The following is a 25239-nucleotide window of genomic DNA, read 5'->3' as shown; positions in this document are numbered from 1 at the left end:
GTAGAATTTCACATGAGATGGATAAATATTGTTTAATGATAAACCGTCTCGTTCGTAATAAACATTGTTATTCTAATAAATCTGGTGGTACATTATCTGGTAGTGTAATACCAAGTTTGGTTACCATAAATGATGCTACTTTGCAACCATATTCTAAGCAATATTTTGGTTTCCATCGAGCTAAAACGCCGGCTAGAAAACCAGCTGCCAAAGCATCACCAGCACCTGTAGTGTCTACAACAGGAGCCTTTGGTTTAATTGGTTGTACCTGAATAAGATATAAACGAATTTTCATTCAATCTTGTAACTTAGGAAATTGTTTCTCTCTTTGTAACATACTTGAACAGATTGACTTCTTCCCCAAACAGTAATTGCTGGAGCTGAGCCACCTTGAGTCATAACAAATACTCCCCCATGACGCAACCAATCTTCATTGACTGTATTACAAACATTAACTGTAATTCTCTTTAAACTATTCAGTAAAAATGGTATATCTGTTACATCTTCATATGTAACATTTAATGATTGAGCCAAAGCTTCCATTTCTCTTGCGTTACCAAATACAATATTTGCATATCCTACCATTTCACAAATTGCTATGTGATGATCCTACAAAAGTTGATTTAATATTATTATTAATTTCTAATACTATTACCCTAGATGTAATAATTTTGTCGTTTCATTGATTGAAACTACTAGTTAAAATTTAGAATATTTACGTACATTAAATATATATGTTCCATTTAAGTTGAAAGCAATAATTATGTCTCTCTCTTCTGCTTGTTTAACAAGGTCTTTTACTAAAGGAAAACTGTGTGTTAGGAAAAATCCTTCAATATAAATTATTTTTATTGTATCCAATGATAAATTGGTTTTCTTAAGGTCATCTAGAGTATATACACTAGCAGCTCCTATATTGGCAACAAGACTACGAGTTGATTCACTTGTCAATGCTATACAATGTCCTGTAGGTAAAGTTGGATGTATTGCATATCTGTAAAAATATGCACATTTAAAAACATATCATAAACGGAATAAACTAAGACAGAATATTTAAAGCATCTACAAACCTGACATCCACACCTGCTGATCTAACTAAGATCTCCAACATTTTCCCCCCTGAATCATTTCCAAGTCCTCCACAATATATAGTATATTGATTTTGATGAGTTTCATCGCAAAGCCATTGTAAAACTCTCATTGAATTTTGTGCTGATCCTCCAGCACTGAATCTATGTCGTGATCTATTTCATATATATCATTAATGACATTTAAATTGTTAGTAATGTAATTGTGTTGTTTTCTTTTATAATAATGATACTAATAAACAAACAATATTAATTGAATTAAAAAAATTTGTAAATAAATATTAAAGTGACAATGTTTGCACTGTATATTTTTTACACAGACAAATCAATTACATTCATATTTTGATTTTTAAACCACAGGAAAAGATAAATACTTGTATAAAATATACACAATGCAAACATATAACATGTATTAACAAATATACTTATTAACTCTAGTGGTAAATCCGCCAGCAACTCCTGCATTTTTTCAACAGGAAGTTCTATTTCTCCATCCGTAGGAAGATTGAACTTTTTCAACAAATCATCATTTTTTATTGTTACATAAACATCCAGCAAAGGATTGCCAAAAGCTATAATAGCTGGACAATCCAGTTTTGCAATAGATCTTCTTAATGAAACTTTCTCAACCATTTTTTATAAATATACTACAGGGCTACATTTATAAATAAATTTCAATAAATCATTTATAATTAACCTATGTCATATTTATGTATGTTATAATTATAAATATTCAACATGCACTTTGCAGTTCTTAAAAACAATAATATTTGAAACCAACTGTAATATGTTTATGATAAGAAGTACAACTAATAGTTACATTATTTATCTAAAAGTACTTTAAGTAAATTAAAAATATATTCTTAATATTCACTTCATATAATATAAAAGTTCTCAAATATTTTTTTTTATAAAAATATTCATGTTTTTATTAATAATATGTAATCGTGGAAAAAATCAATTACGTGTGATATGCTTTATATATTTTTGCTCTACTTAAGATCCACGTAAAGATTACTACCCTTCAAAATACCTTTAAGTATATAATTATGCTTCCTGCTTTTTATTAAATAAATAATCAAAATCTTTGTTCGTGTTATAATCATATACGTATAGTCAAATTATTGATACCTGAGTAAAGAAATATATAAATTTCACATACTATTCAATTTTAATATGAATCGAGTCTAAATATTTAATTTTCGTCCAATTTTAATCTATTATGTATTTTTGTAATATAATTAAATTTGTAATATAATTTTATGGCTATAATTTTATAGCCATAAAAATTAATGATTTTTACACTATTTATTTTTTATAATAATTAAATGTTTTCATAAAAATATGTAGTGACAATTTATTGTACATGTGGGTTAACATTAAGGATATAAGATAGATGCGCGCATTGTGATTTAAATGTACACTGTGCGTACACGTGTGTGGTACACGTTTTCGAATAAAATTGTAGACAAGAGAGAAGCATTTTATCCTCAAAATGGTTCGAAAAAAGATAGATAATCGTGTTCGTGTTTTAATTGAAAATGGTGTTGTTACGGGACATAGAACAATGTTTATTGTTATTGGTGAAAAAGCACGAGATCAGGTTAGTATACATTAAATTTGTAAATAATAAATATATAAGTGTATAATTAAATTTCTATTATATATTTATGTTAATTTATATGTGTTAATAAATTTTTAAAATTTTAAAATTACAATTTTTTATTAGATTGTTTTACTACATCATATGTTATCAAAGACTATTGTAAAAGCTAGACCTTCCGTTCTTTGGTGTTATAAGAAAGATTTAGGCTTTAGTAGTCATAGAAAGAAGCGAATGAAATCCATACAAAAGAAAGTTAGATCAGGAAAATTGGATGTGAATGAAGATGATCCATTTGAATTATTTGTTGTTTCTACTAATATACGATATTGTTATTATCATGAAACACATAAAATATTGGGGAATACATATGGCATGTGTGTTCTACAAGTAAGATTTCCTTTTATTTAAGTTGGATATAAATTATCACTTTAACAGAAAATAATTTTTCTTAGGACTTTGAAGCAATTACTCCAAATTTGTTAGCACGAACTATTGAAACTATTGAAGGAGGAGGACTTATAGTATTTCTTTTACAATCAATAAACTCCTTAAAACAATTATATACCATGAATATGGATGTACATAAAAGATTTCGTACAGAAGCACATAAAGTATATCATTAATTTTTATTTTATTAGTTTATAAATAGATTTGTTTAATTTGAACAATAGTTTTAAGTAACTTGTAAACTAATAACATTTTAACTAACTTAAATAATTTCTTAATATTTTTTATCTAATTCTAGGATGTTGTTGGTCGATTTAATGAAAGATTTTTATTATCTCTTGCTTCATGTAAAAGATGTTTAGTTGTTGATGATCAATTGAATGTATTACCATTATCATCACACAATTTAAAGATTGAATCCATAGAAAAACCAACCTCTTCTGAAAATTTATCAGAATTAGATGCATTGAAAGAAAGTTTAAAAGATACACAACCTATTTCTTCTCTTGTTAATTGTTGCAAGACAATTGATCAGGTTTACTACATAAAATAAATAAATATGTATATTTTGGTAAAATATATGATATATAAGATATATTAATATTTTTAGGCAAAAGCACTTCTTAAATTTATTGAATGCATATCAGAAAAAACATTAAGATCCACTGTTTCCTTAACTGCAGCCAGAGGTCGTGGAAAGTCTGCAGCATTAGGTTTAGCTGTTGCTGGTGCCATAACATTTGGTTATTCAAACATCTACATTTCAAGTCCAAGTCCAGAAAATTTGAATACGCTATTTGAATTCGTTTTTAAAGGTAAATATTAAAAGGTAATGTCATATTTCAATATAGTAAAATTTTATTTTATATTTTTAGGATTTGATGCATTAGGATATCAAGAACATCTTGATTATGGACTTGTACAATCTACAAATCCTGAATTTAATAAAGCTACTGTACGTGTAAATGTCTTTCGAGATCACAGGCAAACAATTCAGGTATACTTTTGATATATAAGATCAATTTGTCAAAATAATAATGTAAATATAATTAACAAGAAATCTATTTTTCTTAGTACATTCATCCTACTGATGCCCACAAATTAAGTCAAGCTGAATTACTTGTAATTGATGAAGCTGCAGCAATACCTCTCCCCTATGTGAAAGCTATGCTTGGTCCTTATTTAATATTTCTTGCATCAACTATTAATGGGTAATTATATCTTATGTTTCAATTATCTTTTTAATCATGGTTTAATATTTATATACAACTTATACTTATATATTTTTAATAGATATGAAGGAACAGGTAGATCTTTATCATTAAAACTATTACAACAACTAAGAAGTCAAACTATAGGCTCAAATAGTCATGAAAAACAACAAAATGAAAAGATTATTATTGGAAGGCAGTTACATGAACTAACTTTAGAGGAATCTATTCGTTATAAACCAGGAGATTCTATTGAGCAATGGCTGTGCGATTTATTATGTTTAAATGCTACAACAAATACACCTATATTATCTGGATGCCCACCTCCTGATATGTGTCAGTTATATTACATAAATAGGTAATTAAGTTTTTAACAATAATTACTATTTTGTATAATGTTTAGTGTTTCATATTATTACATTCTTTTTTTTAGAGATACCTTATTTTCTTATCACAAAGCATCTGAATTATTTTTACAAAGATTGGTAGCTCTTTATGTCGCCTCGCACTACAAGGTAAATATATCCTTTCATTCCTTTAAAGTTTGAAAAGACACAGAATTTCTAATAATGTTTCAGAATAGTCCAAATGATTTACAAATGATGTCTGATGCGCCAGCACATCATTTATTTTGTCTTTTGGGTCCAATAGATTCAAACAAGAAAACGTTACCTGAGGTATTAGTGGTTATTCAAGTGAGTAATATAATATGTATATAATGTAACTTCGATACTTCTGGTAGTTCTAATATTTCTATAATGCGTAGATTTGCTTAGAAGGTGAAGTAAGTAAAAATACTATAAATGATGGACTAGTTCGAGGGCGTAGAGCAGCTGGTGATCTTATACCATGGACTATTGCGCAACAATATCAAGATCAAGATTTTCCAGCGTTGGCTGGAGCACGTATTGTCCGCATTGCAACACATCCTGAGTATCAGGGAGTAAGTGTATATCATTATATAAATCAATGAAAGTAATTTGTACTCAATAAATATTTTGATATAGATGGGATATGGTGCTAGAGCATTGGAATTATTGAAACAATATTACGAAATGAAAATACTGAATATTAACGAAACACTGTCAGAAACATGCACAACACAAATATCAAAAGTTCAAGATGAAGAAGTGAATTTGTTAGAAGAAAGATTAGGTAACTGCACAAATTTATTGTACTATATACTAAACATTATATAATTTTAATTTATCCTATTAATTTTATATTAATTATCTTTTAGAACCTCGAGCTTCTCTGCCACCACTCCTTTTAAAACTAAGCGAAAGACGCCCAGAAAGTTTGGATTATATTGGAGTGTCTTTTGGGGTTACTGAACCCCTCTTAAAATTTTGGAAACGAGCTAGTTTTGTACCAGTATATTTAAGGTCAACATTAATGTTTATTAATATTATTACATCATATATTAAACAAAAGTAAATATTTATTTTTTCTTTCTTTAGGCAAACAACAAATGATATTACAGGTGAACATTCTTGTATTATGTTGTACAAAATAAATTCTGAACAAGATGTTAAGTGGCTACAAGCATACTGGAATGACTTTCGTAAACGATTTATAAATCTGTTGTCTATATCATTTAACATGTATTCGTCCTCATTGGCTTTAAGTATATTGATTAACAAATCAGTTTCATCAGAGATTACAAGTTAGTGCATTTCTAATGATATATTTGCCTTGATGTTTAAATTTGTCTCTATAATATATATAATTGCTTTCTTTAGCATTGACGAAAGATATATTAGATATTTATTTTACATCTTACGATCTAAAACGTTTAACCATGTATAGTAATAATATGGCGGACTATCATTTAATAATGGATTTATTGCCGTCATTAGCACGTACATACTTTTTAAACATGATGGATGATACTAATTTATCGGCAGTGCAATCGGTATTTATGATGTTTATAATGTCTCTAATAACATTGAAATAATTGTATTTAAATATAACTTTTTATGATATTTATTAATGTTCCTATTTTTATTCTTAGGCAATTTTATTAGGATTAGGCTTGCAACACAAAACTGTTGATAAATTAGCAGAAGAATTAGATTTACCACCAACACAGCTACTTGGTTTATTCAATCGTACAATACGTAAATTTGTACAGTGCCTCAATAGAATAGCAGAGAATTTTATTGAAACCACCATGATGAAAATGGAAACTGATAATGAAAAAATACAATTGAATCCCATCAATGGACAAAGTTTATACGATGAATTAGAATCTGCAGCTAAGGTTTGATTATTTTCTTTACAATATCAAATATATTAAATATTTTTTAATATATCTATAATAAAATTTATTATATTATATAAATTTAATTTTAGGAACTAAAAGCAAAACAAAAGGCTGAATTGGAAAAATTGAAAAGAGAAGACTTAGAACAGTATGCAATTAAAGGGACAGAAACTGATTGGAATGATGCACTTTCGGGAAAGAAAAGTAAGCATCTTATATCTATAAAAAGTGGAGAGAAGAGAGGAGGAGAAGATGATAATGCTTCAGAAATTCCAGAGAAACAATTTAAGAAAAAAAAAAAAAGTTCTTTCAAAACTTAATTGGTGTAAATATATAACCTATAAAATTTAATAAATGATTATATATCATAATATTCATTTATCCTTGCTCTATTTTAATAAAAGATGTATTTTGATATAAAAGAAGATAATTAACAAATATCTACATTACGGATTAAACTACAAAATTTTAATCAAAAAAATTATTATCTACTATATATTTTATACATTGGCAAATTAAATTTCTTTCATGTTGAATAGATCTTGAAAGTAATTTTTGCAATAATTGGGACGTATATGGTTGTTTCTTATTTATCGTTGTATTTGAATTTCGTTTTACTGTAATAGGCAGTTTAATCTTAGAAATTTTAGGAACTGTATCTGTTGACTGCAAATTATTCCCAACAACTTCATTTTTATCAACAATTTTTTTCATTGCACTACTTTCTTCTATTATTATGTCATTATTTAATTTTATTTGTTTAAGTGGTATTTCTTCAGGTGCATCACCTACAAATATTATTTTATAGAACTTATATATAAAATATATATGAACATTAAATAATAACTTCTCCATTACGAACAATGAGTTTATTATAAATTAATATAAATATACCTACTTTCCTCAGAAGCACTTCTGTAATCTGCTACTAAATTGGGTATACTACAAGTAGCAATAGTAAATTTTGGTAATGCAACTAATGTTTCCTCTTCATCAGAAATATAATTATTATTTTCCTTGTAGTCATCTTTAATATCATTATTAGATTGATCTTCTGTTTGCAAACTTTCATTTCTTAAGCTTACTACAAATATTATTCATACAAATATGTTAAAAATGAAAAAAGAATATTAGTATATATATATATATATATATATATATATATATATATATAAATTACATGAACACAATAATAGAATGCTCACATGTTCCAGAAAATTGATATACACCCCTGTATTTCTCTTTCAGTTCTTCAAAATTGTTAGATATCTTGATAGGTTCCTTCTTTATTGCTGTTTTTTGATTATTAGAACGTACAAAATTTTTTCTTTTCCGTTTAGTAACCTCTTGTTTCTGTTTAATTATTTCTCCTCTTTGTATCTTTTCCATTTCTTCTGCCTTTTGCAATTCAACATTAGCTTTTGTAGGATATCTCCTACAATATTATTAAGTATCATACAAATCATTCTTAATTATTACCAACTTTAAAAATTATTATAACTTACCTTTTTCGCTCCATTATCCACTTCTCAATCTCTTCTGGAGTTGATACATTTTTTATTTTATGATACAAACCAGTATTATGTTGCATAATAATGTGCTTTTCAATAAGTAATGGATGAGCAGAGAAGGTACATCCATCAATACCACAAAGTTTATGTCCCGTTTTGTGTTCAGAAAGAGCATCTTCTGATGAAAAATCTTTATCACATATTTCACAATAAAATGATTCATCATCCTCTGAACTGATGTAATTTTCATCTCTTTGATCATATGGTTCTTCATCACTTGGATAAAGATGAGCCTAAAAATAGTTACTTCAAATATTTTTTATACATTGTTCACATTCAAATTCAATGCAAAAATACTTCTTGAGGTACAATTGTTAATGAAAGTAGTAATATATGAGACTTCGCTGACTTCTTTCAATGTCTGTTTTATACATTAATTCCATGGTTTCATAATTTTTTGTTTTGGTACCATATAATACATGAATATTTACTTGAAACTCGAAGAGTGTTGTATTTTTTAAAATAATTCTTTCGTTTAAGGCATAATAGATTTTTAGTTTGAATAATAAAGATGTTTTACATTAGTAGATAATGTAAATTATTTCTTAATTGAGATATCTACATTCACATACCTACATTCTCAATATAAAGTTTGTAGAAAAGGATATTAAAAATTAATAGGAATTATTAACGGTACTGTAACATTTATAAGATTATAGAAGTATTTTTTCATAATTATTTGAGTAAAATCAATATTTGATATATGTATATAAGTAAATATAAAAATGTATTACAAATAATGATTATTTGTATGATTGCTGTTATATGCAACTTTTGCTTACACTTTACATTTTAAAATCTTTTCCAGGGTATTCAGAAATTCACTTATTAAGTTTACATAAGTATTATAAACACACATTTATATCTCATATTTTAAATCAACAATTAACATAGGATAAATTTTGTGTATAGTTACAAAAAAAATATTTTATGGTTACCACAAATGTATAGCAGTAGAAAGTAATTTGTAAAAAATGTAAATATTATAGTCCTAAAATATAGAATTAGATTGGCAGTATAAAAAGTCTTTCATTAAAACTTTTAAGCAATATAATAAATTCTTATTTTAAATTGTTTTGAAGTAAAAGTATATCTAATATTGTAGATCTAATAATTTTACTTATCACATAATATTAATTAAACAAAGTATATCTTTATTATATGCGATGATGTAACGTGTAATTGATCAAAATTTTAGGAAGACAATACTTTTATAAAAGTTATTTGATGCATGAAATCTAAAAAGATCATTTTCATATTTCAGAACGATTATTGAACGCATATTAGAATTCTTTTTGTGGTTTATAGAGTAATTGGGGACACCAGATTTAGAACTTATAGAAATACGATTTATTCTTACAATACGTATCTTAATTACAAATTTATCTTGTTCTGAATTTATATTTTGTGGAAGTCATGTATTATTGAAATGAAAATATTCAATACTACGGCACATAATAACAAACAATCACAAAAATTGTCATATCTTGATACAGAGCCACAAGCTATGAAGAAAATACTTAAGAAAAATTTTATATTGAATGAAATTTGTATGTCAGAGAATATTTAGCGGTTCCACAAAATTTTCCATTAAGAATGTTATAGCTTGCAGCACTGTATACTGGCCAAAGAGCAATTAAAGAGCTTTATGATAACAGAGTTAACAAAGGCCAGATTTTTATATAGATATATTGGTGTGAAAAAAAGTTAGATATTTAATACTTCTAACGTGAAAGTATATATATAGGAAATATACAAAATTTTACATTTATATATAAGCATATATTAATGATGTAAGAAAAAAAACAGTTTAATTTTTATAAGTATTACTAAAAATAAGAGAATATCTATTATTCAAATGTTATTCATTACTAAACTCTACTTTCTCAAAATATTTTAGCATGATAGTTTAACATTACACACTTATAATATAAATGCTAAGAATGAACTTATATTGCAAAGAAATGATATTTTACAAATGACAAAAAAACGGATAATAATACAAATTTTGTAATTAAAAATGATACAAGTATTTAAACTGCAGTGTTCTCAATATACTGCACATTGAAATAAGAAAGAATCAAATCGTTCTGAAGTTTGAAAACAGAATACTTGTGTAATTTCAACTGTTCAATTGTTTATATGGAGGAGTAGCCTGAAGCTTAAGACTGTGCCTGTTCGCTGGAAGGCTGCATCTCCTCCGTTAGCTCCATTTGCTCTGATTGCTCAGTCGCATTCTCAGTTTTCTGAACACCCTCGGATTCGATCGTATTCTTATCATCTGTTTTTTGACCACCCTGTAATCAAAGCAATTTGTCAACTATGACAGGAGCCAATTAAATGATGCAAATAATATTTATCTTGTACATAAATAATATATTAGTAGTATTATTATCAAAATTAAAAATTTATTATTAGACAAATGTAATTTTTTTAGGATCTTCTTTTTATAAAAATACTTTTATTATGTTTTATAATTCCAAATATATTATTTTAAATAAAACAATTAATACAAATGAAATAAATGAAATAAATGTATCTACATATATAATTATTATAATGCAATTAAATATTGTCAACTTGTAAATGATTTGAATATTATAAAAAAGTATTTACACTTATAAATTATAACTATAACTGTTTAGCTTGTCTATACATATATAAATGATCTCACAACAAATAAATCTAAATCCTTATATTATATATTATATTAATACCCTTAAATCTTAAGAAATGTTCTAAAAATACTTAGTGCAAATTGCTAAAACAAATGAAGTAGAATTTTATTGTACCTATGATATAAGATACACCAAATACAGTCTTTGATTATTATGTTAATACTCACAAATAGTAGAAGAATACAGATATTAATTGCATTGAAAGCATGTACAATTACTTGTTACTTATTTCTACAGGGTGGTCTACCTCTTTTGTCCTCTCATTATAATTAAATATTTATTACATAAGTAATAGTAGTAAAGCTATTGTTAAAACTATTAAAAAGGATGTGCTACAAGTTAGTGTATTATACTCATTTTTTACAATAATTACTGATTATTAGAAATGTGCAGAATTGTCTCAAGACTTGGAAACTCAAAAGTCTTGGAATCCCACACAGCCATACAGATTACCAATCCTGTAACTGATATTTTACAAACTTTTTTGATTGTATAAAAGTATATAACAAATCTTTCTATAGATATGAAACTGTAAATGGTGTTGTATTTTTAATCGTAGTATAATATCTATAAACATTATAAGAAAATGTATAGTACACAAAATATCAAGTTATAAATATATAAAATATTGACTCTTCTGTATTAAAATAATTTAAAATTTATTATGCAGAAAATAAAATGATCAAAATTGCAAACTTAGTTACTGTTGTAATTTTTCCTATATTGTAGGGCTACTACTTTAAATATAAAAATTACACCTTCTTCTTCTTATATAATTTGTACATAACATATTTTAAATAAAAGATATATGAAATAACTATTGATCAAAAAAGTATAGTTTAATCTCCCTTAATAAATTGTTAGTTATGAAAAGAATATTATTTTATACTATATGTACAAAAATTAAATGGAAAAAATACCTGTTCTGGATGTTTTGCAAGATAATCATTTTTAGCATCTCTGATCATCCTTGTTACTTTGTTTCTTAAATCCTTAAATTCTTCCCATTCTTTTGCATCTTTATTCTTTTTTGCTTTAGCATACAACTTATTTTTCTTTTGTATTTCACTTCGAATTTCATCAGTCATCCATGGTTTCTTTAGTTCTAATTCCTAAATAATTATAATATCTTTTAGTCAGAATTTAAATAACTTCAAAATTTGTATTCTTAATTTCTTTTTATATATCAAAGCATATACATGTATATGATAAAACAAGTTGCTGTTTATTGTCAATCAATACATTAAATTTTATCAGAAATGTATTATTAGGCAATGAAGAATTTTAATAATTATATCTAGAAACATAAACTTTTCTCCTTCATGTGTTTTATAGTAACTAAGTTTAGATTGATTCATAAATCCATTTTATTTAAATACCACAATCTGAAATAAGTGACTTCAAATACAAAAGAAGATTTAGAATAAAAAGTAGATAATTATTTCCTTCATAATACTACTGAGACTAAAATACAAATAAATCATATTTAAATAAGGAAAATAATAATCAATAAATTAAATAAATTCATTGCTCATGCCTTCATTCTCATGCAGTTATTACTACATGTTTTGACAAAGTAATAGAATTATTATTTGCTCAACTCTACAAATATCAAGATGATTAAAAAACTTCATACTTACTTCAAGTTTACTGACTTTTTTTACATTATTCAGTGCTTTGCCTTTTGCATTACCATTGCCAACTGAAAATCTTGGTCTCATATGAGATAAAATCTGAGGAGGTAATGCTCTTCTATGCCAAGGCCTCATTAATGGTCCTCTAGGTCCTACACCTCTTAAACTAATCGGTGGAACCATAGGAGCAATACCTCTGACTCTTGGACCAAATAGTGGCATTGGTCCATTTGGTCGATTTACTCCAACTGGTCGTGGTGGTGGTGGTAATCTTTGTCTTATCGGCCCAAAAACTGGATTCATTGGAGGTGGTGGCATTCTTGGAGGTAAACCAGGAGGTGGAATTCTACCACCAAATCTAGGAGGTGGTGGAGGTCGTATACCAGCGGGTGGGACTCTTGGCCCTAGCAGAGGTCCTCGATTTAAAGGACTCATTGTTATTTTCTTTGATGTGGATCTTTTTCAATCACTTTTACAATTTTAAGCAGTATATGATTGATATACCGTCGAATACGAAACGTTATTTACGAGGTTAAGACTCTAACTTCACACACTGTTTATACGAGAAATACGTAATATATGTCGATATTATGCACTTCTCGATATTATCGTAATTAACTTTGATTGCAAAACCAATCACGGTATTAGTTGTAGTCGAGAAAATCGTGAAAACATTACGAACTTGTACGCAAATAAACCTTTTATACGGCAAATAGCAATCAGTACCGATAAGCTTGCTCTCAGTAGTCACGAACAACAAACTTCAAGATGTATAAATCGATTTGAAATTCCGGTATCTGAAAGTAAAAGATATTAGAAAGTTGATCTGAAATATTTTGTACAATTTGAAAATTTGATATTGTATAATTAATACTTATTTTGCTATCTGATTATTTTACCAATTATTCCCTTATTTTTACATTCCCTTCTCAACAGAATTATATTTCCTTATTTTATACTGCCATCTTCAGTGTAAATAGTATCTATACTATACTAGAAGAAAAATAAACAAATAATACTTATTTCATAATTAACTTATAATTTATATATTATTGAATTTAGAAAAAATACGATACATATCATTTATTTCATTTTTCTATATAATAATTTTGCCACTTTCATTTTTCAATTCAAATAATTTTCTTAGTAGTACAACTTTTCAACCAATTCAATTTTTAGCCAATCAATTAAAATACATTATAAATAAATTATATAAAAAACTATATCTCCTTTTTTACATAATACGATAGTAAATGCAAATATCAATCATTAAAGTATGGCTTTTACATTTAGTTATCTACATTCACTTGAAATAGCTATATTATATGATGAAACTAAGCCTTAATAAATTTAGGGATAATTCATACGTTTAAAAATGTGTATAGATAACAAATTTTTATATTCAAAAAAGTTTTTTTATCGCACATTAATGTGTATATCCGCCTATAAGCAAGGATAATTTTAAAGGCGCAAGTTAACACGTTATTTATCTGATTGGTGTATTTCCAATTTATAAGAGACATGCTCTTCTCATTGGTCTATTTGAGCAACGCTTTTAACGTATCGCCAGCTGTTGAAGTTACGTTTGTTTGAAATCAAACGGCAACTGAAGTTTGTTGGGTTGCTTAGAGCTTCGAAATTTTATCTGCCATGTATGGACAGTAAATACTCTTAATTGCAACAAGAAGAGGGCATGCATAGTGTTTAAAAAGTAATAATAATTTAGAAAAGGAGAAGAATCGATTTATATATAAAAGATTTGGTGTAAAATTGGAACTAAATAATGGCCACGATTCGAGTACACGAGGATCAAGAAAATCGAATTAGCGATGTTCGTCGCGGCAAAGAAAATATTTCCGTGCCTCTTCAAAGCCAAACATTGCAGCCAACAAAACGTGCAGTTTTAGGTGTTCTTCACAATAATTGTAATCGTAATACGAAACCAGTATGTATACATTTCGTAATCATTCCTCCCGCGTTTTTCTACACTGGAAAACTTGATATTTATTATTTTTATAGTACACATTAATCAAACTGTAAAAAGTGATTTTTGAAGCTGTACAACATTTTTATGACCTTAAAATCATTTATTATCAATGTTAATAGTGAAATATATAATTATATCCGTTTGACTTTGTGTAGGAAATATACAAGGATGAAAAGTATCCAAAAACAAAAGCTGTTATACCTACACAGTTTGAACCTTTTAAAATTTATGATGAGAAAAAGGAGGAAGTTACATTTAAAATCTATGAAGATAAGTTAGAAGAAGAAACTTCTGTTGCACTTAGAGACACAAAGGATAAGAAAGAAATAAAAGAGAAGGAAGATGTGAAACCAGAAAGAGAGAAGCCAAGGTTAGAAGTGAATCCTATGACTGTCTCAAATTTACCAACATTTTATAATGCTATTGAAGACATAAATAAAAAGAAAGAAAATGATGTCATTTTTTCACAAGGCAGTCCAATGTCTTTAGAAAAATCAATTTCTTATTTGTCTTCTTCAAAGAAAAACCATCAAAAACGAAGAAAGTCTATTAAAGAATTGAGAATGAATTTTTTTGATGTAGATGAATATAGAGCTGATATATATAATTATTTACGTGCTGCAGAAGTATGTATTTACCTAAAATTTTTTTTCTAAATTTAGAGTAATTAATAGATATTAACATATTGTTTTAATAAAATATTTTATTTTAGACACAGCATAGACCAAAACCAGGCTATATGAAGAAACAACCTGATATAACATATTCAATGAGATCGATATTAGTGGACTGGCTCGTAGAAGTTGCTGAAGAGTATCGGTTACAGACTGAGACACTTTATTTAGCTGTTTCATATATAGATCGCTTTTTATCATACATGAGCGTTGTGAGAGCAAAATTACAACTTGTAGGTACAGCAGCTATGTTTATTGCTGCGTAAGTTTCTTTTATTTATATATCTATTTAATTAATTATATCTAGTCCTTAGTTTTTCAAAAAATAATATTATACTAATAATTTAGAAAATACGAAGAGATTTATCCACCTGATGTAGGCGAATTTGTATATATCACAGATGACACATATACGAAAAAACAAGTATTACGTATGGAGCATTTAATATTGAGGGTTTTATCTTTTGATCTAACTGTTCCAACACCACTTACCTTCCTTATGGAATATTGTATTAGTAATAACCTTTCTGAAAAAATTAAATTTTTAGCAATGGTAAATACATTACATATATTTCCTCATTGTGTTCTCAATATGATATGTTAATTTTCATACAAAATTTTATAGTATCTCTGTGAATTATCAATGCTTGAGGGGGATCCATATCTCCAATTTTTACCTAGTCATTTAGCTGCATCTGCAATTGCACTTGCACGGCATACATTGTTAGAAGAGATGTGGCCACATGAGTTAGAATTATCGTCAGGGTATAGCTTAAAGGATCTTAAAGAATGCATTTTGTGTTTGAATAAAACCTTTTGCAATGCATTAAATATTCTACAACAAGCCATCCAAGAAAAATACAAAAGCAGCAAGTAAGTTTAGATATTTAATATTCAAAGTAATTCTTTTCTTTTTATCCTTTAAATCAATGATTTTATCATTATGTCTAATATATTTTTATTTAGATATGGACATGTAGCATTATTATTACCACGATGTATTGATAATGTTACACTGAGCTCTGAAGATGAAGAAGAAAATGCCTAATAGGCATTACACAAAAATAGAAAAATCTAAAAATCTATACATATTTGGAGATAACGAACCTCCCGTTGTAAATCCCGTGTTTTGAAAGACAAGGAGGGGATTAGGGCAAGACTGAGCTATTCTTTCACAAATGAAATGAACGAGTTACTTCTATTAACATATGGTCACTATGTTTAGCCTAGACAAGCATATTGACTTTATTTTTCATATCCCACCACCACCTATACGTTTTATAGGTTGTAGGTAAATTTTAATAACTGTTTTTAGAGCTCCGTCATTATATTAACGAATGAAGCTCTAAATTATGTTATTTAGGAATTTGTATTTTTATATGCATTTTTTAGACGATTGTTAACAGAACACTTGCTCTACATACATGATATCTAAATTTTGTTGCCAGTGATCTGTCATAAAATAATAGGAAGTGTAAGAAACAATAACTGTATTTATTATTCACATTGTACTAAAAATATACATCATTGTGATGGAAACGCGTCTATGTATTAAAATGATTACAACATTCGTCTATTTTTAGGATTTTGACATAGCTATTTATTTACGATCTTTTATGGTGTAACCAACAAAAGTAATGTTATTAATCACTTTTCTTCATCTATTTCTGAAAAATATATTGTACATACATTTCATAGATCATGCTATTTTAAAGACATTTCTGTTTATACATACACGTACATTTACAGATAAATTTTCATTTTAAAACATACATTATACGAATGTTCATATGGATATTTTCGTTAAATATTAAAAATATATATCATATTTTATGCATGATCTCTGAGCAAAACAAAAGTATTCAAGTGTTTGATACACTATGCGTGTCTATAATGTTCATATTAAAAAGGGATATACACATAATTTTGTTTTTTGTTGTATTTCGATTATAATATTGAATGTTTTAATTATAATATTTACGATATATATAAAGATACATCTCATACGATAATTGTGTAATGTTTTTAAAAAGACATGACGAAATCAAATTGTTATGATAAATTATATACTTTGAAAGCAAATTAAGCAGGAAATTAATAATTAAATAACAATATTCAATGTTAAAACGTTTAGACAAATTTAAACAAGAAACTTTGAAATGGGTGTTTCAGTAGAATATTTTTTTTCATATGCTATGACAAGAAGAATTAGGTTATTACTAATATTATTCATAAAATAAACAATGTTATTAATTTCATATATTATGACATGTGTTTTTTTAAATACATAAAACATTTGAGTATTCTTAAAGATATTCTCTTCATATTATTGATGTTGGTAGTACTGATTTCTCTTGCTTAGCCATTATATTTAATTGTGCGCATGTGTGCGTTGTGCTCTAAACTAGTATTGACGTTGACAATTTGTAGTTGATATTTAATAGAAATCTAACGAAAAGACAGTTGTGGGAGTTTCCCGAGATAAAAATTACACATTCCATAATATTATTGAGGTATAATATTTGATTCAACATTTTCTTACGTTTATCATTAAATAAATATTCTCATTTTATTTCGCATATTATACTCAATATTTTCGATTTTATACAATTTAATCATATCTTAAATGAATAAATACATGCTTTTAGGTTACTTTTACTTGTGTTTTTTGATGGATAAACAAATTTATTTATAGGATTTTAATTTAACCTATAAAATGAGTAATATATATTACATTGATTTGAAAGTTAATGTATTAAAATAAAATGAAAGTGAAAAATGTTAATATAATAGTAAGTAGTTAATATAATAGTAACAGTAATATATATTTGTCTCCTATAAAATTGATTAACTGAATGTTATACAATAAATGTATGAGAATTTTGTATAAAATAAAAGTTTATATTCATAGGGTTTTTTTATATTTAAAAATATTAATACAAAGTTTGTCAATTTGTTTGATATTCTTATTAGACAAAATGGATATGGCATTTGGTGACAACTTTGTCAATGAGCAAGAAGTAGATCCAGTGGCAGAATTTGTAGCAAGGGAACAGGATCAGTTGGCAGGGCTTGAAAATGAAATTCCACCAGTTGCTATGTCTGCTCCTACAATGGCATCTAATATAGATGGTAGTTAAATTCAATATATGTATAAGTAGAAGAAAAGTTATCATTTTATTGTCTTTTGTAATATTTGATTTAATATCGACAAAATGTTTCATTTTTATACTATATATTAATATACACATAATGAAACAAATCACTATAAATTACAAATATATTTTTATTTGGGTAATTCTAATTAATTATCACAAACTTTGAAAATTTAAGTTGGCCCAGGTGGTGATGCTGAAGGTAGTTTTGAAATAATAGATGCAATTGGACAACCTTCTGAAACACAAGCACCTCCAGTAATAGGTAAATCATATTTTATTGCTTTTTTATTAAATCATTTATAACTTATTATGGGATGTTATATTTTTAAAAATATTTTCAGAAACTGCTCCCAAGCCTCCGCCTGTAAAGGAAGAACCTGAAAAAATACGAAAATGGAGAGAAGAACAAAAAACTAGATTAGAAGAAAAAGGTAAATATCTTCTTTTAGCTAGATTCCATTATATAACATTCGTAATTTTAATATTTAATTATTGTTATATGTAATTTATTTAGATGCAGAAGAAGAGAAGAAAAAGGAAGAGTGGAAAGAAGCTGCAAGAAAAGAATTAGAAGAATGGTATAAACATCATGCAGAAGCTATTAGTAAAACAAAAACTACAAACAGGTAATATTTAAAATTGCCATTCCTCCCTCTCTTTTAATTTATTTAATTTTGTTTTATTTTATATATTTTCAATATGTTTTTTATAAATATAACTTTTAATCGCATATCTGTAGATGCAATTAAAAGTCTTATTCTGTATAAAATTATAAATATTTTATTTAAAATATGTACTACATACAATTATATTATTTTCATTCTGCTTCTTAGGGAATCTGCCAAGTAAGTTATACTATATTTTTTTGCATGTATAATTGCATTGCATTGCTGTATAATATAGCTTGCTTATTCACTTTATAAAGCAACTTGCAAATGGTATCGGAAATATTCTCATATATGTTAGCTGCTTTTTTGTAATAGTTCGTATATTTTGTGCTTGATGCAATTATACTTGAGATCTCATTGTTTCAAATCATATCATATGTAAGCCACACATTTATTGACTTTAATTACATTAGAAATTATCATTGATACATATTAAAACATTATAATATTTTATAATTTTTATATCGTTATATTTTGACATAAATGTTACAACAATTAAATTTTAACAATTTCATTATCAACTATATTAAAATGTTTCAAACATATAAATACTATAGGAATTATTCATTTCTATATTGTATGTATACATTTAATATAACATCAAATTACCATATCTCTTATGGTAATTTAAAGTATGGTAAAATTACCTAACTTGTTTATCTAAGAACGGATACAAAAATATAAACGTTTCCTCTTTATTTACGATTTTCAGTTTCATAGATAGAATTATATGAAATATTTGTATCAATTTTCGTTACGTAGATTATAACTTTCGTGATACATTTTATCAGAAACGAAAACAAGAAACAAAAAGCATACTTTCATGTGAATAAAAATTATAGAAAAAATTTCGAATTTGCGTCGCTGCACACATTATATGTAAGAAACGAAAATAAAATTATCCAATACATATACTGCAATGTCATTAGTGCATTTAATGTTCAAGTATTGTCGCATTTAAGTTTTTATACGTTGTAACTTATGTAATATAATGGATTTATCTCTAGGAACGCAGAAAAACAATTCGTAGCAGAAGCTGATGAAGTGGAACCAGGAACTGAATGGGAACGCATTGCAAAACTTTGCGACTTTAATCCCAAATCTTCCCGCACTTCAAAAGATGTTTCTCGAATGCGTTCAATTATTTTGCAATTGAAGCAAACTCCACCAGCTCCAGTCAGTCTTTGATTAAATTAATAATTTGGTATGGATTATAGATATATGCATATATATATATACATATATATATATAATATATACACATACACTCACATATGTATGTATAAATATATCATGAAACAAAAGAAAAGTGTATGCAAGTTATAATAATATCATTTGAAAGAAAGATCATATATGGTCTGTTAAGAAAAAATGTAATATTATTGTGAATAAAGATTACTGATAGCAAGTACGTGCATAAATATTAAATTTAAAAAATTAAATGTGTAACGTAATTACTAATGTCGTTATATATAAAGATATACATAATAACGCCCTTACATATATAAATTTAACGATAAATGGTAGTTTACAAAACAATATATAAAATTTTCATAAATTATTTTAATCATATATAAAATTTTATGAAAATATATCGCTTTTTAGTACACTTAAAATAAGTTTTGAAGTATATTAATGTTATTTAACAAATAACCCTTATTATGCGTAATATAAAAATTTTTTATAGTTTTAATTTTTACATCGTTTAACATCTTGATATCTCACATATCTAAAAATTCATAATCAATTTTCTTCTAATTCCCCTTATGCTATTTTTTCTGAAAATAACAACACATTAGATTGTATTAATAATTAATACCTATGTAATTAGAAAAATAACAAATTATAATTTGTATTATATTATTGTAAAAAATATAATATTAGTTACTTCTTACAAGTATAGAAAGATAAAAGATCGATACCTATGTAAATCACGCTTCATAGCAAGTTGCATGTCATGTTGCCAACGATATATGTTTGGATATGTAATGGAATTAAGTGATGTTGATACTGCATTATAAACAGCATGATCTAACTTTGTTGGCACTGGCCTATAAAATAATAAATAACGGAAATATATATGTATAGCAATTATAATGTGTTTATATAAAAATAGTTATTTTGCTAAAAAAAATATTTATTTTCATGTGATATTTTACCCTTCTAGAAATGTCCCATGTCCTTCCTCTGCATTTTGCATTTCATCATCTGAATTATCTACCGTTAATTTTGGTGATGATGGCGGTGTAAAAAATTCTAGTTCGTCTAAAGAAAAAAATAAAACGTCATATTTATAGATACTTTTTGTTGCATACTTTAATATAAATTTTAATTATAAAGCATTGTAGACTTACCTACATTATTTTGTTCTTCATCATTTGATGTAAGCAATGACCATGATTGTAATTTATTATATAAGTAATCTATTTCATCAATTTGCGATTTCGTTTGTGAATTTTCGTTTGAATTAATTAGGTTCTCATTTGATGTCTGTGAAAAAATTATGTATGAAGTATAGTAATTTTTAATGAATGTTTGTTACGTCGGGCGACACTCTACCTAAACCAGGCCATACACTGCGGGCCAGACGGGAACAGATGTCCGCTCATCCTTACTACGTACCCTCAATAGTCTTAAGGACCCATCATAAGTCTCAGTAATTTGCTAGCTAAGGTCCTTCAGACCGAACAAATATCTTTGTTTCTAAATCATTTTCTGTAGATTATTGTCTACTACGTCTTTTTCTGTCTTTTCCTTTATCGCGACATCAAGACGTAGTAGACAATAATCTACAGAAAATGATTTAGAAACAAAGATATTTGTTCGGTCTGAAGGACCTTAGCTAGCAAATTACTGAGATTTATGATGGGTCCTTAAGACTATTGAGGGTACGCAGTAAGGATAAGCGGACATCTGGTTGACGTCTGGCCCGCGGTGTATGGCCTGGTCTAGGTAGAGTGTCGCCCGACGTAACAATATTAAAAATTTAATGAATATTTGTTGTACCTGGTTATGGTGAAGTAACTGATTCTGAAATTTATGTTCTAAATATTTTTCAAGTTTTACTAAACCCTCCTTAGTACGAAAATCTGCAAAATCGTTTAAAAATAGCCAATATTCCTTCCACGATACTTGGTACTCTTCTGCCAAGTCTCTAAAAATTAAATTGGGTTGCAATTCTCTTTTTTAATCTTTAATGATTATGATAAATCTTAAAATTTACTATGAAATATACCTTCCAACTCGTTCAAGTCCCTTTTCTGCATCTTGTAATCTTAAAGCTAAATTATTAGTGGGACTATCTATAGCATTAGATTCATCATCAGTTTTTTTAATAGGAGTCATACGAAGACGGGGTGGCGTTTTCCACTTTTTTCTAAATTCTAATGCCCGAGATTTTGTCATTGGTCCAGCAAACGCACGTACTTCTAAACGTGGACTAATTGGATCGGTATTTAAACTCTACAAAAATATTATCCACATAAAATATTATAGACATACAATATAAATTGAAATATTGTAACATACCAAAAGATTAGTAGGAGAGAAAGGTTCCCCAATCACAGGTTGTAATGTATTATCATCTGATCTTAATACAGGTACGTAATACTGATCTTCTAGTAGCAAACGTATTTCCTTTTTTAATCCTTCATCTTCTTGACATGTTCTAGTACAAATTATCTGTAATATTAACACAAACTAAATTAACATATATTATAGAGTGGTAATTACAAAAATATATAGAAAATAATAAAAGATGATAAATCAAAAGCAATAATAAAAAAGTTTTAAATATTTTATTACGTACATCTATTGGTAGTTGTTTATATTTATTTGGTAATGTCTTTATACAACATGGATATGAAACAAGAATTCGAACTACATTTTTTAAACCAAATTTGACTGCAAAGTGTAATGGGGTTTCATTTAATCCCTTGTCAGGTGTGTTTAAATATAAATCTAACATAATTTGTGCACGATCCACGTAACTCTTGCATTCATCACCATAAAGTAACTTTATGAAGTCTGTGTTTCCAACAGTGTTTAATATTAACTCACACATATCAGGTCTGTCTGCCCTAACTGCAATATGTAATGCATTATAACGGCATCCTTCCTATAATAAGTAATAATGAAAAAATATAGCATTATATATGCATATTAGATAATTTATACCTTTCTTAAACATGATTATAAATTATAAACTTACTTGCAGAATTGCAGGTGTATCTCCACTACCAATTAAGTATCGCGGATTTCCCCATACTGTAGTTTTTACAGCATATAAATCTCCATCTTTAATTAATTTTTTAAAACATATCAGATCTTGAGATCGTGGAGCTTTAAAATTATTTGATTTTTCTTCTATTACAGGTACAGTTGCATTTATTAAGGTACTATTCACATAATTTGATTTCTCAAAGCCAGTTTGAGCATACTCTTCAGCTTCTGATCGTTTTTTAAATGATTTCAGACGACCAGTTTTAAATTCTTTAATTACTTTTAAAGCTTCACCTTTGTCTTGATAAACTCGAATATTTTCTATAATAATTAAATGTGAATTACTTACTTCATTCAAATAATAGTTGCAAGATTATAAAAAAATAACAAGATAACTCTTTATTTTTATATATTTACCTTTAATACTGTTCTCTATTGAAGAATCAATGTTTTCTTCAGGTATGTATACTGCATGATAAATTATTTCATTTGATACGTTGGAATTTCCATGAATCCCATGTAACGTTTGTACGTTTTCATCCATTGTATTCAACTTTGTTTTTCTCTCAAATTATTTTAAGTCATATAGTCATTTATTGGTTATATTGTTATATGTCACATACGAAAATGTCAAAACACATACACTGAAACTGGAACTGCTTAAATTTAATGCGATATTTATAATTCGGTATGCAATTTCTTTTGTCTTTTCTCCTCTCTCTTTTTTTTCTAATCGGAAAATTTCATGTACTATTAATGTCTTCTTTCTTTGTAATACGCAGTTTGTTTAAAAATCTATATTGTAATTTTTAACAGTTAGTTAAAATTTATATGATTTTTAAATATCAAATAATCAGTATTAATTTTGAAATTTATTTTTATAAAGTATCCTATTTAATATATAAAAAGCTATGATAAAATACATCAAGCATTTTTTATCAAACATAAATTTTCAAGAAACAAAATAGGAAACATATATGGTACGCCAAGTAAATTCAAGGTTAAACTTAATTTTCAAGATAATATACAATTAAGCCGTAATTTAAGAAGCGTTTACATTAAAAATACTATATTTATGAAATCAACATAATTCATAATATAAAGTATAACTTTCTTACGCAAAATAGAAAATGCTTAAAAACCGTATCAATTCATAATCAACTGTTATTTACAAAACGAACCAATCCTAAATAAAGTCTAAATGGTTGACCAATTACAAGACCAATTACAATTTAACCAAGTACAAGATAAAATAAAATTTTATTTATAATATTTTGACTATTTATTTTTAAATAATACTAAAGTTAACTTAAATATAAATCTCCTAACACCATTTGTTTAATACATACATTAATTAACAGCATTCGTGAGAGAAATTTTCTCTTTGATAATAATCATTTTCAAATCTATATTTTTCATTGATTACCAAAACAAATTAGGAGGTATCTGATTATGATTGTACAGTTTCATAACATAAAATTCCATAAGTCATTTAACTGTTAATAAGAAATATTGGGCTGGCAACTATTTGCCATTAGGTGGTATTGACAAAATCCGCAATCACTTAGTTGCCAACCCAATACATTCTCTCATATTATAATATTTCTTATATTATTATATCTATATATTAAAATTAGTATTGTTATATTATTATAATATATTATTATAATATTCTTATAATAAATATAATATTCTCTTGTACCATAGACTTTATTCAGATCAATTATTTATTATATTTATTAGATTAATACAAATAAAAATTCTATTTTTATCAATTAAATTCTATATTTATACGTAAAAATCAAAAAATTGCTAATAATTGCTTAACATAAATACAATATTTAAAAAAATATATAAGAAAGAATATTTTATATAAAAAAGGTCATTAATTGTCATTTTAGCAAATTTTACTTACATTAAATAATCATAATACGATTTGTCAAACATTATTTATTAAATGAGCATGAACGCATTTTAAGACAATCATATTGTTGGGAAAACACGTGCACCTGTAGAAATATGTATTACAC

General features: G+C 26.5%; 6 protein-coding genes across 8 annotated transcripts; 3 read left to right on the top strand and 3 right to left on the bottom strand.

Annotated features, from left to right (window-relative positions):
- Positions 1–20: 20 nt before the first annotated feature.
- On the bottom strand, positions 21–2242 carry LOC138189456 (uncharacterized). 2 transcript variants are annotated; one of them, XM_069131504.1, is made up of 6 exons: positions 2122–2242; positions 1522–1785; positions 1071–1244; positions 724–994; positions 340–609; positions 21–268 (listed from the first exon to the last, which is right to left on the bottom strand). In XM_069131504.1, exons 2-6 carry the CDS (start codon positions 1719–1721, stop codon positions 68–70), a joined length of 1116 nt encoding a protein of 371 aa, XP_068987605.1. In that variant the 5' UTR covers positions 1722–1785; positions 2122–2242; the 3' UTR covers positions 21–67. The 2 variants fall into 2 exon arrangements, with proteins under 2 accessions (XP_068987605.1, XP_068987606.1); XM_069131505.1 differs by lacking the exon at positions 2122–2242 and adding an exon at positions 1870–2083.
- A 262-nt stretch (positions 2243–2504) lies between these two features.
- Positions 2505–6989, top strand: l(1)G0020 (RNA cytidine acetyltransferase l(1)G0020). Its single transcript, XM_069132231.1, has 17 exons — positions 2505–2691; positions 2818–3081; positions 3147–3305; positions 3440–3676; positions 3752–3956; positions 4017–4138; positions 4216–4352; positions 4435–4710; positions 4786–4867; positions 4931–5047; positions 5119–5295; positions 5360–5507; positions 5593–5737; positions 5813–6018; positions 6095–6267; positions 6367–6615; positions 6708–6989. Exons 1-17 carry the CDS (start codon positions 2584–2586, stop codon positions 6936–6938), a joined length of 3036 nt encoding a protein of 1011 aa, XP_068988332.1. The 5' UTR covers positions 2505–2583; the 3' UTR covers positions 6939–6989.
- On the bottom strand, positions 6178–13271 carry LOC138189924 (FMR1-interacting protein NUFIP1). The gene is made up of 6 exons (XM_069132235.1): positions 12508–13271; positions 11788–11979; positions 8124–8422; positions 7824–8053; positions 7517–7702; positions 6178–7406 (listed from the first exon to the last, which is right to left on the bottom strand). The coding sequence occupies exons 1-6, from the start codon at positions 12934–12936 to the stop codon at positions 7087–7089; spliced, it is 1656 nt and encodes a 551-aa protein (XP_068988336.1). The 5' UTR covers positions 12937–13271; the 3' UTR covers positions 6178–7086.
- An 806-nt stretch (positions 13272–14077) lies between these two features.
- CycA (cyclin A) lies at positions 14078–16796 on the top strand. Its single transcript, XM_069132236.1, has 6 exons — positions 14078–14446; positions 14644–15114; positions 15201–15424; positions 15511–15715; positions 15788–16035; positions 16129–16796. The coding sequence occupies exons 1-6, from the start codon at positions 14285–14287 to the stop codon at positions 16208–16210; spliced, it is 1392 nt and encodes a 463-aa protein (XP_068988337.1). The 5' UTR covers positions 14078–14284; the 3' UTR covers positions 16211–16796.
- A 716-nt stretch (positions 16797–17512) lies between these two features.
- Clc (clathrin light chain) lies at positions 17513–20399 on the top strand. 2 transcript variants are annotated; one of them, XM_069132237.1, is made up of 7 exons: positions 17513–17675; positions 18136–18294; positions 18496–18582; positions 18662–18751; positions 18835–18946; positions 19154–19165; positions 19996–20399. In XM_069132237.1, exons 2-7 carry the CDS (start codon positions 18141–18143, stop codon positions 20174–20176), a joined length of 636 nt encoding a protein of 211 aa, XP_068988338.1. In that variant the 5' UTR covers positions 17513–17675; positions 18136–18140; the 3' UTR covers positions 20177–20399. The 2 variants fall into 2 exon arrangements, with proteins under 2 accessions (XP_068988338.1, XP_068988339.1); XM_069132238.1 differs by lacking the exon at positions 19154–19165 and having other exon boundaries at positions 17516–17675.
- A 132-nt stretch (positions 20400–20531) lies between these two features.
- Positions 20532–24203, bottom strand: Ankle2 (ankyrin repeat and LEM domain-containing protein 2). Its single transcript, XM_069132234.1, has 10 exons — positions 23627–24203; positions 23199–23530; positions 22797–23105; positions 22517–22669; positions 22224–22450; positions 21995–22142; positions 21343–21478; positions 21148–21253; positions 20911–21039; positions 20532–20766 (listed from the first exon to the last, which is right to left on the bottom strand). The coding sequence occupies exons 1-10, from the start codon at positions 23751–23753 to the stop codon at positions 20718–20720; spliced, it is 1716 nt and encodes a 571-aa protein (XP_068988335.1). The 5' UTR covers positions 23754–24203; the 3' UTR covers positions 20532–20717.
- Positions 24204–25239: the final 1036 nt, after the last annotated feature.

Source organism: Bombus flavifrons, chromosome 2, assembly GCF_040668555.2.
Source record: "Bombus flavifrons isolate JBK064 chromosome 2, iyBomFlav1_principal, whole genome shotgun sequence".
Classification (NCBI taxonomy): Eukaryota; Metazoa; Arthropoda; class Insecta; order Hymenoptera; family Apidae; genus Bombus; species Bombus flavifrons.
Note: the sequence above shows the minus strand (reverse complement) of the source record. Positions and strands in the feature narration are given on the sequence as shown.

What these genes read in the sequence shown, in the direction of transcription:
- LOC138189456 (XM_069131504.1), bottom strand. Translation starts at nt 1,721, where the DNA reads ATGGTTGAGAAAGTTTCATTAAGAAGATCTATTGCAAAACTGGATTGT. An exon ending in CTGGCGGATTTACCACTAGA is followed by an intron (nt 1,245 to 1,521) that starts GTTAATAAGTAT and finishes TATATGAAATAG; the next exon opens with ATCACGACATAGATTCAGTG. An exon ending in GAAGAAGTCAATCTGTTCAA is followed by an intron (nt 269 to 339) that starts GTATGTTACAAA and finishes TATCTTATTCAG; the next exon opens with GTACAACCAATTAAACCAAA.
- LOC138189924 (XM_069132235.1), bottom strand. Translation starts at nt 12,936, where the DNA reads ATGAGTCCTTTAAATCGAGGACCTCTGCTAGGGCCAAGAGTCCCACCC. An exon ending in TTGCAAAACATCCAGAACAG is followed by an intron (nt 8,423 to 11,787) that starts GTATTTTTTCCA and finishes AACTATTTTTAG; the next exon opens with GCTCATCTTTATCCAAGTGA. An exon ending in CAGAAGTGCTTCTGAGGAAA is followed by an intron (nt 7,407 to 7,516) that starts GTAGGTATATTT and finishes TAATATTTGTAG; the next exon opens with GTGATGCACCTGAAGAAATA.
- CycA (XM_069132236.1), top strand. Translation starts at nt 14,285, where the DNA reads ATGGCCACGATTCGAGTACACGAGGATCAAGAAAATCGAATTAGCGAT. An exon ending in GTAATCGTAATACGAAACCA is followed by an intron (nt 14,447 to 14,643) that starts GTATGTATACAT and finishes GACTTTGTGTAG; the next exon opens with GAAATATACAAGGATGAAAA. An exon ending in GCAGCTATGTTTATTGCTGC is followed by an intron (nt 15,425 to 15,510) that starts GTAAGTTTCTTT and finishes CTAATAATTTAG; the next exon opens with AAAATACGAAGAGATTTATC.
- Clc (XM_069132237.1), top strand. Translation starts at nt 18,141, where the DNA reads ATGGATATGGCATTTGGTGACAACTTTGTCAATGAGCAAGAAGTAGAT. An exon ending in AATGGCATCTAATATAGATG is followed by an intron (nt 18,295 to 18,495) that starts GTAGTTAAATTC and finishes TGAAAATTTAAG; the next exon opens with TTGGCCCAGGTGGTGATGCT. An exon ending in ACAAGCACCTCCAGTAATAG is followed by an intron (nt 18,583 to 18,661) that starts GTAAATCATATT and finishes AAATATTTTCAG; the next exon opens with AAACTGCTCCCAAGCCTCCG.
- Ankle2 (XM_069132234.1), bottom strand. Translation starts at nt 23,753, where the DNA reads ATGGATGAAAACGTACAAACGTTACATGGGATTCATGGAAATTCCAAC. An exon ending in AATAGAGAACAGTATTAAAG is followed by an intron (nt 23,531 to 23,626) that starts GTAAATATATAA and finishes TAATTATTATAG; the next exon opens with AAAATATTCGAGTTTATCAA. An exon ending in TCTCTCCTACTAATCTTTTG is followed by an intron (nt 22,451 to 22,516) that starts GTATGTTACAAT and finishes ATATTTTTGTAG; the next exon opens with AGTTTAAATACCGATCCAAT.